Source organism: Taudactylus pleione, unplaced genomic scaffold (genome assembly GCF_031769625.1).
Source record: "Taudactylus pleione unplaced genomic scaffold, aTauple2 ptg000347l, whole genome shotgun sequence".
Lineage (NCBI taxonomy): Eukaryota > Metazoa > Chordata > Amphibia > Anura > Myobatrachidae > Taudactylus > Taudactylus pleione.
Window position 1 is genome coordinate 479,168 of NW_028284748.1, and position 18,905 is coordinate 498,072.

The 18,905-nt window shown below is 41.8% G+C and overlaps 1 protein-coding gene across 2 annotated transcripts in view; it reads left to right on the forward strand.

Annotated features, from left to right (window-relative positions):
* Positions 1-12,715, forward strand: part of TIMM44 (translocase of inner mitochondrial membrane 44) — a 119,563-nt gene extending 106,848 nt beyond the window's left edge. For both annotated transcript variants that reach the window (XM_088444076.1, XM_088444077.1), the window contains exons 9-13: positions 696-820; positions 4,437-4,487; positions 7,151-7,240; positions 8,482-8,592; positions 12,036-12,715. In XM_088444076.1, coding sequence (XP_088300202.1) covers positions 696-820; positions 4,437-4,487; positions 7,151-7,240; positions 8,482-8,592; positions 12,036-12,155 — 497 coding nt within the window. In that variant the 3' untranslated portion in view covers positions 12,156-12,715. The remainder of the gene's footprint in view (positions 1-695; positions 821-4,436; positions 4,488-7,150; positions 7,241-8,481; positions 8,593-12,035) is intronic.
* The last annotated feature ends 6,190 nt before the right edge of the window (positions 12,716-18,905 follow it).

The window sequence follows — 18,905 nt, forward strand, 5'->3', positions numbered from 1 at the left end:
ATATATATATATATATATATATATATATATATATATATATATAAAATTATCACCAGGTTGACATTTTGTAAAGACCTGATCCCCCTGTTTTGATAACTTTAATAATTAGAATTTTGAGATTACCACTTATTCTGGTCCCAATTATTTCCCCTTCTAACGGATGACTGACCAGAAGGCAAGACTCAGATGGTGGATCTATAATAAATCTTTGGAGCCCATTATACAACACTACATATTAAAAGCATTCAAATCTACGTACTGGTATTTGTATAGAGAATTAAACTAAACTTTAGTGTGATTCTAACTCCATGGTCATTTACATGGTAGCTGGGACTACAGTGTACATACTGAACACATTGACTATGCCATTGTTTATTGGTTAACTCTTATTATCCTGAGATTTCATACATTGGCTAATTACTATTGTATATGCTATCAAGTTTATAGCAGTATCCAGGGCATTCAAAGAATCAAATTACTGTTGGGAATAAGGATTCCCAGAAAGAAAGTTTGTATCCACCAAACTGACACATTTCTCCTCTGTTGGAAATTGAACAGAGGCAGTTGATAATTCTGAGGACCTTGTTTTATTGCATATGTCGCTCAGTACTGGTATTTGCTCTTAAAGCACATTATATATCGTTAAACAGTATATTGCTGTGTCTTTTTTTTATACAGCAGTCCTTGTTTTTCAGGGGGAATGTTTTCCAAGACTGAAATGTCAGAGGTCCTGACGGAAATTGTGAAGGTTGATCCAAGCTTTGACAAGGATTCATTCTTAAAAATTTGTGAAAAGGATATAATTCCAAACATATTAGAGGTAAAACGAGAAGGGTCATTTTCTTTAATTATTTATTTAATTATATAATTTCGCTAATCATTAAGAAAACAGAGAAGGGGCATATTTTATGTCCAATGCAACTGTGCCAGTTCCATCCCTGTTAGCAGGAAGTCATAATGTTGGACTGGTAGATAACAGGTTACTAAACTTGCAGTGACCCACACAAGAGGTTCCAAGACACTAAGCTATATTGGGAAAGAACTTTAAAGTCTATACACAGTGGGTTTAATACAAACTAAAATATGCAAACATATAATAATATGGTATATCCCAAAAAAATACAAATAAATAAATGTCAGGAGCTGGAACAAAGCTGGTGACATCCTGAGACCATTCATGTGTGAGGTTGCTTCTTAGCCAAGGGAGTGGGCTCACTCACAGTTTTGCCTAAGAACACAGCCATGAATAAAGAATGGTACCAAAACATCCTCCAAGAGCAACTTCTCCCAACCATCCAAGAACAGTTTGGTGACAAACAATGCCTTTTCTAGTATGATGGAGCACCTTGCCGTAAGGCAAAAGTGATAACTGAGTGGCCCGGGGAACAAAACATCTAAATTTTGGGTCCATGGCCAGCAAACTCCCCAAATCTTAATCCCATTGAGAGTTTGTGGTCAATCCTCAAGAGGTGGGTGGACAAACAAAAACCCACAAATTCCGAGAAACTCCAAGCATTGATTAGGCAAGAATGGGCGGCCATCAGTCAGTATGTGGCCCAGAAGTTGATTGACAGCATGCCAGGGTGAATTGCAGAGGTCTTGAAAAAGAAGGGTCAACACTGCAAATATTGACTCTTTGCATAAACGTAATGTAATTGTCAATAAAAGCCTTTGACACTTATGAAATGCTTGTAATTTTACTTCAGTATACCATAGTACAGTGGTTCCCAAACTTTTTTGAATCAAGGCTCCCTAGAGTATCAGCATTGTTTTCATGGCACCCCTAAGCGAAAAATTTGTTATTGAGAAATTCAGAAAAAAATGTAGTTGAGTAGTAAAGTGCAGTAAAATGTGCTTACCTAGAGTGCCACGGCGCTCAGTTTGGGAACCACTGCAATAGTAACATTTGACAAAATGGTCTAAACACACTGAAGCAGCCAACTTTGTGAAAACCAATACTTGTGTCATTCTCAAAACTTTTGGCCATGGCTGTTGCTAGTGAACATAGGTGGTGTGCTAGCCACCACCATTTGTCTGTACCTGCTTACAGTAACTGCAGATATTCGTGGCTGATTGCCTTACAGATGGCCAGTTCCCTGCAGCTGATCCTTCAAGCTATTGCTGCCTCCACACAGATGCTTCTCACTAAACTTGGAGAAGTGATGGTTGTATCCCCCAGTGATGCATGTCTTATAAGAAAACAATTTTGGGGCTTATCCTCACCTAGGGAAGTATCTACTCCTATGTTGGATATCCTTTCAAACCCTAGGCGTTCGGAGTCAACTCTGTATTTTCCAAAGAGGAGTTCTACATTTTTAGTGGAGGGATCGAGGCTCCAGGCTTTGCCATTCAAGTTTTTAATATTTTTCTCTGCGTGCCCTTGGGAGGACGGATGTCTTCAGGATACATCATTAAAGCTTTACTTTTCTATGTCTTTGGGCGAATGGGGATGGAACTATGCCTTTATTTTCACTACCTGCTGAGGCCTGGCTGGATTAATAATTTGATGCCCCTCATTTTCCTTTCATGTTTCAATATATTCTGTTTCGTTGTTTATAATATCCTAGTATATACATTACTATGTTGCCAAGCTTTATGTCTATGAAGAATGTTTTATCCTTATAGTGTGTCTGTGGAAAATGTTTTATCCTTATAATGCGGGGGAGCTGGGTTTAGTCTGGCCTAGCTATGATCAACAATATATTGCCTTTGTCAGTTGTGTTTTACTATCGTTTGTCTGAGTGGGTGGGGGAGGGGGTTTATAGATTAGGATACTGTAGGTTGGTAAAGGAGAACTGGGATCCAAGTATGCCTGGGTTGGGGTTAGGCCATACAGGGTGGGGGGTAATAGGGCATCTTTTTTCGGAGGGTTTTTGTTTGACTTTTGGCAAATTATTAGAATTTATTAATTTTATTTAGTACTATTTTGCAATTATTTTCTGTCAGGCTTAAGATACGAAGTACTTTTGTACTTTTATATACCTCTAGCACTGGTCATTTATATTTGGTATGCGAGCTCATATGGCGCCTGTGGGCTCTTATTGTTTATTGACATGCTGTGAGGTGCTCTCTCTATCCTGCTATATTGGTTATTTGTCTTTACCTATATTTATCGCCTGATTGTATTTATCTTAGAATATCGTATGCTTTACTATGTCTGCCATTAGTATTTGTTGTTGGGTGTTTATATTAAGTTCTCTATTGGAAATTGTGCCATTTAAGATAATATTGAATGTTATTCTGTGAGTCAATGACTATGTAACTTGTCCTGTACCTGATCAACAGTATGCTTAATCTGTTTCGAACTTTTGATATCTACAGATTCTGTACCAGGCATAATTTGTAATGGAGTCAATATGTAATTGTTTTGTTTATGTTATTATAAAAATTATTGAATAAAAAAAAAAAACAACAACACTTAAAGAACTTGAAGGTAGTATAAATATCTGGGGATGCTATGATATAAAATTAATCTATTTTAATTAAAATTGTAAAGTAGGCAGTAGTAAAGTATAAAAGGTACAGTACACAAACAATGCATTCATGTACATTCATGAAATCGGATGCATCACAAATAGTTGAATAGAAAGTGCTGATATATCTCTATATAGACTTCTAACATCAGTGGCATAACACTATATAATCTTAATAAGAAATACATTTCTGCATGTTAACTCCTTCGTAATTTATAGTCCAAAATTTTAATGAAAATAGCTGTATAACTGCATCTATATAGGTATTCTGTACAGATTAAGGGGATGGGGGGTCAGAAAGGGCAAGTTTCCCCTGGCCCACAACAAATTTGAAAAGGAGATGGGTGTGGAACGTTACCCGGACGTCTGTTGAATGTCATCCTTCCTCTGTCAGGCTTGATGTTGATGTTGTAGAACCCCCTGGTCATCAGTCTATCTTTAACCTAATCCCATTTTTACTTAGACAGCACATCCGCCACTGTCTCAGTCTTTCGTACTTGTTTGTGCCCTACAAGCCCCCATTCTTTACCTGCTCATTTAAAATATCTGTGGAAACAGGAGCTTATACATGTCATGAGGCAAATGGTCACATCATCAAAAGGGAAATTAGCCAATGTCCTAGTAGTGATCAGAATTAGGGTATTTAGCAGACAGAGATGTGACAGAATGAAGTCCTTGCATCTGAGATAAGTAGGAGGATGGCATTCTGCTGCGTTCCTGGACCACTCTAGTACATTTAGTAATAATTTAACATCAAACCATGCCTGGAATTAATTTGCTAGTTGTACTATTATTTCCTTGAAACCAATGATCTAATGTAATTTTACTTAATCTGAGTTACTTCAAGCAATATTGGTATTACTATTTTATTTCTGTGTATTTTCCTTGTTGCAATTGTTTAAAAATGTTTTGTTTTTATGACACTTAAGATTACACTTATAATGAGATTCCCTTGTTTTTTAGGCTATAATTAGAGGTGATCTTGATGTCCTTAAAGACTGGTGTTATGAAGCGGTAGGTCTCGATTTTCGGTACATTTAAACATAAAATACAAAAAGGGGAGCAGTTCTCGTTGTCGGAATGCCATACTGTGGAACAGTAGGTAGAAGTGGAAAATCCTTGTGGAGAAAGCAGTGAGACAGTTGGTTTAACCAGATAATATGAAAGGGGAAATATCAGGAGAGAAGTGGTAGATTGGGGTATAGTCAGAATAGAGACTTTACAGGAGGCTGAATGTGTGAATTACAACCCGTGTTATTTGAGCAGTGTAAGAGGGGTATTTTCTAGTTAACCCAGGTCAGGGCTTGGTGTGAAAGGGTCCCCGAAAAAAATAAATAAACCGTGTTCAGTGACCCGGTAATCCAACCGTGGTAGTGAGCAGGATTGGACACTGGAAGGACCCAGGTAATGGAACAGTGTAACCGGATGACCTGGGTCACCCTATGGAGAGGCAGCTCGTGGGTGCTTGGAGATTGTCATCTCAATGTGCCGGCAGAGGATAAGCCCCGGCAATAACTCTGATCCAGCCTGCGGTGTAAACAGGTGGCTTGAAACCCAGGTTCAGTGACCCATCCTGGACCTAGGATTTTGGTGTAAAAGGGGTATTAGTTACCTAAGAGAAGAAGTGCACCGTTTAGAAAAGAAGGGGGCTTTTTTTGGGAGTGGAGGGGAAGATGTGTGTAAAAGGTAGGGTAGATATAATAGGTATGAGGTGAACCAGGAAAGAATTAAAAAAAAGCAGTAGTGAGGTCCAGAAAGAGGAGTATGGGGAAATGTAATTGTACTTTGCTGTTAGGTATATCATTGCATGCAGTGAGGGAGAGATGGATTGGGAAAGTCTGTAGGGAATACGGTCTAAGGGGCAGATGATGGGTTAAGTGTGTGGGATTTACCATGAGGAATAATGTTGTTGAATTATGTCAGTTTTGTCTTTGATGTAGGTGGCAGCCATAGGCTACAAAGTTGGCAAAGATGTTATGGGGGCTAGAAGAATAGCACCCAAAATGCGTATGATGATTCAAAAATGATGTATGTTAAATCTTGGGTAAACATTTTGAGATTATCTGGTAGAAGTACTAGCTCTTTATCTTGCTTAAGTTTTATAACCTTGTTCACTGCTGAGTCGGTCAAATCAATTTGGTGGGTCATTGAAATTAAAAATGAAGTTAAAATATGTTAAATTAGGGTGAATCAGCCAGGGAAATGAACACTACTAGTTAATGTGCATTTTCAGGTTTAATAACAGCAATATTAAATTAAATGCATACAGCAGTGATTCCCAAACCTTTACACTTCTCGGCACCCTTAGTGTCTCATCGGTTTTTCACGGCACCCCTAGGCCAATATATGGCGATGTCAAAATCATTAGATGTTCGCAGATAACGTAAGTGATTTTTCTTGACATCTGCTTTCATGCATACTGATGTTGGTTTACGTGTCAAATAGCGCTGGTTATAGTGCATTTGGCACTTACCACCACTTACCACCTCTTCTCACCCCCCCCCACCTCTTACCGACTATATTCAGCACTGGTGAGGATGGAAGGTTGTATTGAAGACCATGGTAATGATATTATCACATTATAATAGATATTTGACCTGAGGATAAAGTGCAAAAGAAAAACGCACTTTATCTCTATTTAAAACCTCTATAACCATGTATTAATAAATTTACCATGCAATACACCCACTCCACACCAGTGCTAAATATACAGATTATTTAATAATTAAACACATAATTATAAAAAAGTAGGGGTAAAATAAATATTAAATTACATATAATGACTACACTATCTCAAAACTTCAGACACCCTCTGTGTCACAGAATATCACTAGCCTAAGCCGAGGCAAGGAGTCGCGCTGTGAGGTGCAGCCTGCAGGAAAAGAAAGGAGTCCAGGAAGTGTAGGAGGGGGCAGGGCCAGCAGCAGCAGCACAGCATGGGGCAGGTGTGTGTGTAAATGGCTGCGGGCTGCTTAGAGAGGCAGCGCACTGCCCGAGCAGCTTACTAGCTGAGCTGTCAAACCATCCACCCGCTGCACCCCTGCATAAGTGCCGCAGCGCACACTTTGGGAACCGCTGGCATACAGTCTTAGATTAGATATATAGACTTTTATCAATGTAAGTCATATTCATTTACTGGACTTGTCTGTTCATTTGCTATCATGGTGCGTTAATTCACTGGTAATTTTTATGCCGCTCCTGTTTTTTAGTTGTAAAATTCTAACTACAGATTTGTCCTTGCTCATCTAGCCTCAATATGTCATGCAGCGGCGATATGCCTGGCGTGAGTAAGCGGTCAGGTCTCGTGCTTCTCTGCTAGCATTGGGCATCAGTTTTTGCCAAAAATGCGTCTAAGTGGCAATGCGAGGTGACGAGGACACATAAGACACTGCTGATTAATTTGATATGTGACACCTGTATATCTGCAACTTGGTCTCTCAATCAGCATGTGAAGTGCTACGATGCTGCAGCTAGTTTTATTTATATATATATATATATATATATATATCATGAGCCCTCTCAAATTCTTCCATGTCCTTGTTGACTGTTTCTAAAACTAAGCACCATGTTTGAGATGTGGTCTGGCTAGTAACATAGTAACATTTACAATCTAATCTATGAGTTTCTCCGTTTCTGATTTGTATCAATTCATTGCAATGAAATGTTTTCACATTTAGACATACAGTCAGTTGGCTCACCCTATTCAACAGGCCAAAGCAATGGGTCTTCAGTTCCACTCCAAGATTTTGGATATTGACAATATTGATGTAAGTTGTTTTTTATTCTAGTATCAGAAAATGTTCATATAAATGTTCATCTCATGTTTCTGTAAACATTCTTGTAAATATGTAATTGTGGTTTGTATGAAATACATATATCTAAACTTTAAATGTCCACTTCTGGGGGAAAGTTTTAACACACACCCCCCACCACTGTGATTAGCAGCATGGTGGGATTCTTTACACCAGGAGCCCAGCCATTACTAAAGCTTGGGGCATACACGTCCAGATAAAATGCCTGTCAGACCGACAGACACTTTATCTGGCTGCCTGCCAGCCGCAGATGTCCGCGGCATACACTGTGAGATCACTCACAGTGTATTAGTCCGACATCTGCGCTCCTTCCGAAGGAAGGAAACAGGAACTGTCTGTCTGTCGGCCGTGGCTGGGCATACACTGCCCGATGCGGCCGACAGTTTACCTCTTAAATATCGCATTGGACAAGCATGCTGGACAATCCGGCATGCCTGACCGAGAAATATTAACCCTCGGTCGCCCGCACACGTGCTACAATTATCGGGGCATTTTGCGGATATCGGGCGGATCGCCCCGATAATTGTAGCGTGTATGGCCAGCTTAAGATAGAGGCCATTAAGGGCACAGGGATTTTGTAAAGCTATAGCTGGCTGTGGTGCAATTTAAATGATGAATTGCAGCTGCCAATAACAGAAGACTGTGCAATATTCTGCAAAATAAATATATTAACTAAATTGGCTGTGCAATCAACATCACACTATTAAAGTAAAAATATCACATTCCCTCTCCGGTGCAGTATAATATGAGCCCCTCGTTCATCACGCCTTATTGTCAGCCACAATTTTCTTCAGGAAACTGCATTATACAGGCTGAAATATAAACTTATGCAACAGCTCATGATCCTTTATATTATACCTGGAACACACTGTGCCAGCCAGTGTGTGCCTGTTTAACAGTATGACGTCTCTTCCAATATGACAATCGACAATTCCTTTTTATACAGATAATATACTGCTGTATCTATATTTTAGTCTGCTGTTCACATTTGAGTTTTATCCATAAAGCTGTTATAGATACATTCTTGCTATATAAGTAGCATCATTTTAACTGTCTATATACTGTTTATTGTTTTATTAATAAATGTGATATTTATACTTTAATAGGGTGATGTTGATTGCGCTGCCAATTTAGTTATACGGGGATTTTGTTTGACTAATATTTATAGCATTTATTTTTTATATTTACCCCTCTAGCTTCCAATGGGAAAGATGATGGAGCAAGGACCAGTCCTTATCATAACATTCCAGGCTCAGCTCGTTATGGTTCTCAAAAATCAAAAGGGAGAGGTCGTGGAAGGAGACCAGGCAAGTGTAATACAATCCATAGTTTGCAGTTTAGGATATTAGTACTGTCAGATTAAGGGGCAACAGCAGATTTCTGAATAGGCTTGTGGTATTCCATATGTAAAATATATGGAACTATCACCGGTCAAACGCTGGGTTTTCATAAAAATCCTGTTACGTTTTAACACCACATAATGTTTCAGTTATATGCATAGTATCCATGCATTAAAAACTGAATTATAGAATATATAAATCCCTTCACTAGTTTTGTTTACACATTACTTTGCAGTCCCTAGTTTGAAATATCTGTCCCTAAAAATTAGTTCAAAAAAGTAGTTCAGTATTGACCAAAAAATGTAAATACAATCACATTTTCACTTCTCTTCCCCCACCTTATGGACAAGCAAAACTTCCGTGAAGGGTCCTCAGGCTCTTTACACTGTTCCAACATGACTGGAAGATAAAGCATTAGTACAAACTTGTACATACTTTTACTCACTGATTGATCAATATTTATTACATGTGTCGTATGTTTCAGATTTTTAAAATTTAGTATTTTTTATTCAATTTACAATAAACAATAAATGTGGCAGACAAAGAAAAAATAAAATGCGTCATTAACAATAATATATAATATAATGTATTAGCATGTTATAGAATATAAATGAACAGGATATGGTTATGATCCCCATCAAACAATTATATAGAACGGGTATCCGAAGGCGCCATTCGGACACCCGCTTTTTGAACCAATGTATTAGAGAATAAAAAAAAATGGGACATAGAGAGTAACCACACAATATAGTAAAATACAAATAAACCTCATCCACCAAAATAAACATACACCCAAAGCAAACCACCCATGTATCCCCCACCCTGTATGACCCAACCCCAAATCAGGCACACTTGGATCCCAAAAAACCTCCCCACCCCCTCCAATCTATACTAACTACCTAAGAAACTAACACCCCCCTCCCCATCCCTAATAAAGGATAATAAAACAATAGAAATGACCAGGGCAATAAACTAATGACCTTTAGCTAGGCCTAACTCAGCTCTCCCACTATAAAAAGATATAAATAAATAAATAAATAAATATGGAGCTCCCCCCATACAGAATACTTAACACAGCACATTTAAATGTGTGACAAACAGGATTACATAAACTATAATATTAGTCTGGCCAAGCCTCACCCTTTTGCTAAAATAGAAACAGAAAAATAGTCAAGTCCCACCCTACCCAAAAACAAATATAAAAACATGTAAAATATTTTAGTGATGAATCCTAGAACCCCAGCATGTCTAATAGGAATAAAGAACGGGTATTTTGACATCAAATTGTAAGCCCAACACTTCCAGACTAAGGACCTCATTCAGAGTCGGTCGAAGCGGCCGCACGGTCGTACGCAGCCGATGTTCGCTTTACTGCGCATGCGTACAGTTCGCAATGCGCGTGCGCAAACTAACGGCTACGATCAGAAGTTTCTCTCTCCTTCAACACCGCCAGGTCGGTAGTTTGAGTGACAGATTGCGGCGTTTGTGGGTGGTAACAGGGGAAGGTGCTTGAAAACGGGGGTGTGGAGATCCGAACGCAGGCGTGCCTAATTATGCGAACGGCGTTTAATGGGAGTGCATAAATTACAAAGTAGTGTCATGGCACACGTGACAGGGGAGGTTTTACACTGAAATTATCGTAGAGCTTAAGAGAGGGTCAGGTCAACCTTTAGCTCTACAACCAGTGCCGATGGTATACGATGCTCGCGATTAATCCTTATATAGCCGGAGATGACGTGCTATGCGTACGAGAAGTGGGCGTATTTTTAGCGAACCGAACGCATCCACCCCTTGGTCGGCCAGCTAACGATCCGACCTTAGGGACGCAACATGCGTGTGCATCATATGCATATCCGGCCCCTTTTACTAAACGACCATGCGGCCGCTTCGACCGACTCTGAATGAGGTCCTAAATGTGGTTGACCAATTTAAGGAAGTCCACATCCAATAGAGAAAATAAGTCCAAAATATCATCTTTCGGAGAATGTATGAGGACAACAGGAACCGAAGACTTAGGCACATTCATCTCAGCCCCACCATAAGTCGGCCAAGAAGCAGAACAGGGAATCAGGATATCCATCGATAAATTATCAAGTTTACTGAGAATCTTCTGAGTAAATACTTGAATTGCCCGAAGGATATGAGACAAAGAACCGTCCATCTTTAAAGTAAACAGACACGGATGTATCCAAAATATAGATAATCGGAGTGTACAGTAAATCAAGGATTAGTCCTGAAATTTCAAATATCAGTATAACAGGAAAGTGATGGGTAAGTAATTTCTCAACACAATTTACCCAGCCAGCAGACTTAAGTCCAGGACAAGTCCAGGAAATGATATATCAGGAGATAGGAGGCATCAGGCAGCAAATTATCAGCGTTAAAACAGATAAGCCGGGAACATCAGCACCGCAAGGATATCCAGAAGACGACCCGAAGGACCACAACAACAAAATGGCGCCGGATCTCTTCACAGACTCCCCACCGGAGCTAACAAGCTGCAAGCATGGAGAGATCAACAGCGGGAGACGGCAGCAACACCCCAGAAGACACAGTCGAAGGTAAGTATAGGTCCAGTAGGTAATCGCCACTCCACTTGGTAGTAGCAGGAGACGGGGCAGAATTACGAGGTCAGGGTATAGAGGAAGGCCCGTATTCACGGAGCTTCGAGGAGAATACGGTATTATATTCAGCAAAAAGTCCCCCTCATGGCACAAAGCAGCAGGACAGATTACCCCACAATAGGAGACAATCCAGAGAAAAAATATACCCAAATAGAGGATATTTATCAGGATTTCAGTGGGAGAGCCGAGAAGTGCTGCCTACTCCCTAGCTACTCCAGGCCAAGCCCCCCTCGTATGTTTCTGATTAGCTGATGCTGGCAAAAACCTAACTTCTATATTCCCAACACTCAGATCAATACTCTTATGTTAGAATCCCCTCCCAGCATGCAATGATCTATATGGCAGAGCAGGAGTGGCTGAGCTTGTCATTTCCTGTTGGTGAGCATGGGGCGGGAACAGCCGGGCGAATGTTCTCCACGACAACTATTATTGCTCATTTTTACTCTTGCACTATATGAGCGAGGAGATTCTAATGGTAATGTTTGCAGTGATGTAGAATTGAATTCTCCCAATGATGGGTACCAGGAAGTAGATATTTTTGCTTCAACTGGCTTGGTAAAAATCAGTTATGAGTTTACAATTTTTAGTTACTGTCTTGCCGAGAAAAAAAGCAATGGACAAGGAGACACTGCAAAACCAGCTATGTAAAAAGTACTGAAATATTTCACAAAAGAGCGTCTTAAGGAGTCTATTGTGCATACGTTGCCTTAACCTTTGAATCTGACCCTGGACTTACTAATACGCAGTATTTTTACTGACCTTTTAATGCTGTTTTCATCCCTGCAGGGTAAGGTTTTGCGGATGCTGTATGTGTGGGCACTGTGCAGAGATCAGGATGTACTTAACCCTTATGCAGCCTGGAGACTTTTAGACATATCCTCATCAGCTTCTGAACAGATCCTCTGATGTGCAGAGACTAGTAGCTCATTTCAGATCTGTTTTGTCCCATTTGAATTGTCTCAGTGAAGAGGTGAAACTCGGTTGAGCTGTATTCTGCAAGAAACACTGAAACAATAGGACATTCTCTCCTTCAGTGAGAGTAACGTATGCTGCCATATTGGTTGGATACAACCGCCAGGAAATGCCTGACTGAGTGCCCTATTTAAGATTTACTCGTGAAGAGTGAACTGTACACTTTTGTTTTTTTCCTGTGAAAGCTAAATATGCCAATGATATGTAAAGTATCATGTCCAATTGTTGACATGCTTTATATATGTTTCTTAAAGCCAATTTTACATATTGATTTAAGAACACTGCGTATGTACATCTGACATCACAATCTGCCCACCAGTATTTATGAATGGATGGAATCCCTCTCCTTTCTCCATTTATGTAATCTGGACACAATTATTCTTCTCCATCTTCCTGTTTAAAAGAAGATTGAGGAAAAAAAAATGAAATTAGCATGATATTCCTGTTCGTGATAGATTTGGTCAGTAAATACGTTCTTTTTTTAAACACACAAATGTTGTACACGTTTCAATTATTACTTTTAATGCTATTAATAGAGACTGTTGTTAAATCTTAATTCAAGATCATCTTCAAATCATCCAAGGAACCTTCAAACGTACTTTTATGTGTGTGTTTCTAGTAGGGATCAAACTGTTTTGCTGTTTGAATGGTTAGATTTAGTTTTCCTTTATTGTGCATCAACAATATATGTAAATTGTTGTGCAGTGTCTGCTGCTGCTCTAATTCTAAGTTATCAACATATAGACACCCTGCTTTTATTCATCACCTGATATAGATGTGTTACTTATTTGTCATTTCCAAATGTGAATTTTCTTTAGCAAGAAAGGACACAGCTAACCATCAATCTAGTTAAAGGCATAATTTATCCTTCCTACCTGTAAATGCTTATTTTGCATTGACTGCAATCTATTGACGGGGGGAAGCAGCTGAGTGCTAAAGAGGGCATAACAAGTTGGTTGCTTCCCCCTCTCTGGCAGTGAGTGCCCCACCACTTTTTAAAGCTCTGCCAGCAATCCCTTTCAAAAGCTGAGATCAGGATTTACAGACAATCTCCTTGAATTACATAAAGTCTTTGCCATAAGCACTAATTTGGAGTTTATTTGAAAGCACAATGCATTTTCTTCTAGGATACTTCCTTATTCTGAGTACCTGCATGTCACTGTTGGAAACTTTCTGTTAGAGGTGCACATATTATATTAATAACTCAATTGCCAATTTTTTTTCGTCAGAACCGCACAGAAATTGTCAGAGTTTTTTAAATTTAATTTAAGTTTTTAAAAAGTATTTTTTTTTAAATATATCTAAATATTTTATTTACAAAAAATATACCTAGGGGAGGTTTTGCACTCACCCCCCCCCCCCCAACTCCCCTGTCCATAGTGCCCCATTGTAATTTAGCGCCCCACCCCCCAATAAAAATAGCACCACCAGCATCAAAAGATACCCAGCAATAACAACCCCTACCCCCTAGTTATAATTGGTACCTGTTGCACAGCGCCCACCCTCACCCCCAGGGACAATGGGTGCCCAATTTAGCCCCCCTCCCCATGTGTCACTATATATATATATATATATATATATATATATATATATTTATTATATATACACACGTTTGTTTTTTTAGATAACCCCGACCCTCCCCAACTAAAAAAAAAAAAAATTTCTACTGGCCTGCATACCACCCCCCCATGGTACAAAAGATGGTATCCCCATCCCCCGTGATCTAGCCTTGACCCCTCACATTTGCAGAGCGCAGTGGGGCAGATCATCAGTCTCCTCTGCACACGCAAAGGCCAGGAGTCTGGTGCATGCCTCTCCACATTTTACTATCTGCACATGCACCCCAGAGCGCTGTTCGCACAGCTTTCTGGGGCGCGATTCTGGCCGTGATGTCAGCGGTCACAGACTGCCGTATCACTGCAGGGGGGTCCAGGGAGACAAAGGAGATCTGCTCTGCACTTGTGCAGAATGGATTTCCTCTGCTAAAGCCGGGGGATAGAGCGGGCAGAAGTGGTCACACGTTATGTGACCTCGCCAGATGATGCAATTCTGGCTCCGGTCACATTACATGATACCACGCCAGTTAACTGGTTAAAAAAAACTTATATATAGATAAATATACACACACACCCACACACAATCGGGACACATGGGGGACAAAGGCGGAGCTGAGGCTGGAAGGAGAGGGCGGTTACATAGCACTAGCTGCGGCTACTGCTTCTAGTCACTAGTGTGATCACTGCTACTCAGCAGCTGCAGCGGGAGGTTGTTCCGCCAGCTGCCCGAGGACACAGCAGGAGACGCGGTTACCAGCCCTGTAGATACTGCTTTTAGTGAAGGGCTGATGCTGGCTACCTGCTAGCCAAAGTGATCAGGAGCGGCTGCTGCTTCTATGGAAGGGAGGGGGTTGTTGTCAGTTGCCTGATCATTGTGGCCAGCAGTGATCGTACATAAGGGATTGGGAGCCGAGGGTGTAAAGGGACCAGCAGGTCCCTCTGACATAGGGGGCTGCTGAAAGATTAGCTAGTGGGCTTTTCTGATTGGTCATATCAGATGCGACCATGTCAGGGAAAGCCCAGTCTGGTGTGGTCGCATCTGATGCGACCACGCCAGGCAAGTGGTTAATGCAATGGCCATATTTCACAGTTCTGCATATTATCAGAGATGTATGCAAAGCCAATATTTACCGATTATCGATAAACTGTGCAAGGTTTTAAGTTGCACTACGCATGCGTCAAAGTACCTGCAGTGTGTATGACAGTCAGGGACCATTTGTGGCAGCAAAAGCGCAGGCATTTCGCAGCTTTCTTTGGAGCATTTCAGTCTGTGTCTGCAATCCCATATGCAAAAAAAATGGCTTCTGCGTCTTCATACACGTGGCCATTCTGTGTGACCATAGGGTTATTTAGAGTCGATTATCGAAGGATCTGTAACCGATGCCTTTGTATGAAGATGCTTGCATTTATGATGCCGCCTGTGGGCATCTCAATACAAATCCCAACAGGTGTGGCAGTTGCATATTTTTGCACAGCTGCTGCGTACAAAGATGCGACATGAAACAGGTCCTAAATAACATAATCCCAAGAAAAACATAGAAAGCAGCCCATCATCATCTTTTTTTTTTTTTATTAAAAACTCCTAAACTCCTGTTCAAATATTTTTTTTTTTTCCAGGGAGTCCCCAGGCAGATGGAGCTGGCCACAAATTTACTGAGGAATGACCCTTTTAACATATTGTTATCGACTGATTTTGCTTGACTGCCATAATACTACATTCATGGTTTGAGTGCTGCTTTAAGCTGCGGATACCACACTTGTTGATTATGAGTTGAATTACAGATATAACATGGTTTCTTATTGAAGCATAGCCTCAGCCATCATTTTCCTTGTGTACAGCTATGTCCATGTCTCCATAACCAGCAAAAGCAACCTATCACTAAATCTTTTGCCAGAATTGGCACAAAAGTGCCAGGCTCCATCATTTTACACTTGTGGAAACCTACTGACAAATGCAGGAGTAAAATTATTATTAATTTCTTCATAGGGAATAACGCTGGGTATAGGCTGTGCACAATGACTGGGCACCAAATAGTTAAAGTCTTTGACTTCCCAGGCAGCCCAGCCTCCTTCTACTCTATACCCCAGCCCCAGTTGTCGTTTGATTGCAGCCTCAATTTTTATTTAAAACTTTATCTTCATTTTGAGTGTGGAGCGCTGTGCATCCTATAGGACGCTCAGCACTGCCGCTCCACCAACACCTGCTGCCTGTGGCCACAGCGCTGTCGACCGGGTCAGAGGCCTCGGCCGGGACCTCCACAGCACAGAGGATCCCAGCCGCAGGTGTGGGATCAGGTAAGGAGACTCCCTGCTTGCAGAGAGCTGCATTGGCGCGGCTTCACCCGTCAGCGCTGGAGACCGCTGGGCCACCCACACCCCTGCTAGACCAACTCATTGCCCATTATTTATATATATATATATATATATATATATATATATATACATTTATATACACACACACACGTGTGTGTATATATATATATATATATATATATATATATATATATATATATTATTGAATGTATTGTGTACTTGTCTTCATGCAAAGTATTTTCTTTTCTCTCTTTCTGCCTGTCAGTTTTTCGGTCCTGTTTAACAGTCTCTCTGTGTGCCTCTGGCAGTTAGCTCCTGTATTAACAGGGTGAGGGATTCACTGAGCTCCCCTTTAATTATGCCTACTTATCAATTGGTGCGGCCTTACATTCATTGCATTTTCCCCTTCTTGCACACATCTGTTGCTACAGCTTCATGTGTGGTGATTGCCTTGGATTCTACCATGTCTTCCAAAGCAAAATACCTATGGAAGTGGCCAAGGAGGTGGGGAGCTCCTGTGTTACACACGTCTGTTGGTCTCTCCCCACATGATCCAGTCCAGGCTGGTTTCTGTACCTGGTACTGCACAGATGTGCAGCGAGAAGTCCCATTCACAGCCTCCAACAGGAGCCGGCTTGGGCTGTCTCCCTGTCGCAGGTAAGGTTATAGCTGGTTGATTATTTTAACAACTCACGCTCCTTCCCTCCCACCTATGGGGGTCCACCCTGACATGGTTCTACAGTCTAATCTGCAGCCACCTACTTTAGATCCACTATGGATTTGTTCCCTCTCCCAGTTAGTTCAGGGTTTGGCACAGGTGTCCCTCTCTTTCCAGCAGCTGCTGGATAGAGACAAACACAGGCCATCCAGGCTAAAAAGCACTGCCCCCTCGGTCTGATTATGCCTCAAACTCGGAGGTTTCCTCAGACCATTGAGGAGATCAGGTCCTTTACTTCAGATGTGGGGACCTCCTCTGTTCAGGAGGAATCCTCGCCTCAAGTAGCAGTAGCGGCTTTGGTTAAGGCAGTTAACTTGGTACTGAAAATCAAGTATGAGGAACCGGCCCCTAGGTCCAGGGCTCCGTTTTTTTTTAAGGGGCAGATGCAGATTTCGGTAGAATTCCCTAAATCAGTACAGCTTGAGGACCTCTTAGCAGAGTGGCGCCATTCCTAACAGACGCTTTCATCAAGTGCATCGCGGCCCTCTGCCAAGCAGCGTCACAAATGAGAGTCTGATTCCCTGGTTGATGTGCATATTGCCTGCCTAGTTGAGATTTCTACCCTTCCTATCTCTAATACAGTATTCCTTAAGGATCCAACGGACAGGATGTCGGAAACCTCTGAGGTTTTTTTCTTCCCATGCAGGTGCTATTGCACGTTCGGCTCTGGCTTCCGCTTGGGTAGCTAAGGCCGTGGACAGTTGATTGGACGTCTGGGAAGAGGTCCTCTCCTCTGGAACTCACAAGTGACGCGGTCCTTGACACTAGTATCCTAACATCCAAGGTGCCAGCTTACCCCATCTTAGCTAGGTGAGTCCCCTGGCTTTGCACCTGGCGTGGAGGCTCTTCCTTATTCTGGGGGCATTCTCTTTGGTCCTAAATTGGAAAGGATTATTGTCTCCGCGCAACCCAGGATGGCATTTCCCCTTTCTGCAGCAGCCCCTGGGACACGAGTGTCTAATTTTCGCTCCTTTTGTCTGCAAGGAAGGGCCTAGGGCTAATCTTTCTCTGGGTTCCAGGGTTCTGCCACCAAGGGCTCTATGCCCTGAAGCAAACAACCCTGGGTTGCCACACGCCCCACCAGCAGGCCTGCTGCCTGACGCGACAGGCCTCCACCGAGGGGACCTCAGCTGCTGCTTTTCTCCCAGACCTGGCTGGCGACCATGTCAGACACCTAGGTTCGCGGAGTGGTTCCTCAGGGCTACGCTCTATCCTTCCGAGAGCGTCTTTAACCCAGTTCTTTTCCACAGGCCCAGTGGTTCCTGGAAAAGCAGAGCCTTGCTGAAGTACATTTTCTCACTCTCTTCTGGCCTCCTAGGTAATTATCCCAGTACCCCCCGGCTCAAAGAGGCACATGCTTCTATGTCAACCCCTTTTTGGATCAAAAGCCGGAGAGGTCTTTTCGTCCAATACCTACTTCACATACCTAAAGTCTCTTGACCGCTTCTTGCGGGTTCCGCATGGAATCTCTGCGTTCCATCATTCTGGTGCTGGAACCGGGGGATTTCATGGACTCCTTGGCCGTCTATGATGCCTGCTTACATGTTCCTTTCAAGATCAGTCACCTGCCCTTCCTCCGGTTTGAGGTCCGGAGGGACCATTACCAATTTCTGACCTTGCCATTTTGTTTTCCACGGTTCCTCATGTCATCACGTAAGTCAGGATTTTCCCTTATCTGGACAATTTGCTTACCCTGGCCCAGTCTCCAAGTGTTCTCAGGAAACATCTTTGCCTGGCAATAGATCTTCTCAAGTCTCACTGGTGGATCATCAATTTAAAAAAACAAAACCTCTCTCTAACTTCGTCTCAGCCAACCTGGGGGCCATATTGAACTCCACTGTTCAGGGAGTCTTCCTTCTGGCGGACAGGCTTTTGGACCTTCAGAACAAGTTGCACAAGATGCGAAGGTTCTTGCATCACAGCCAAGTGTCCATTCACTCCTGCATGCGGATCCTGGGCTTACTGGTCTCCATCTTCGGCATGGTGGAGTTTGCCCCGTTTCACTCCTGGCCACTTTAGTGGGAAGTTCTTTCAAGGAGGTCTAGCTGTCCCTCTTATGGTGGTTCCAGGTGTCCCACTTGGACAAAAGCCACCCCT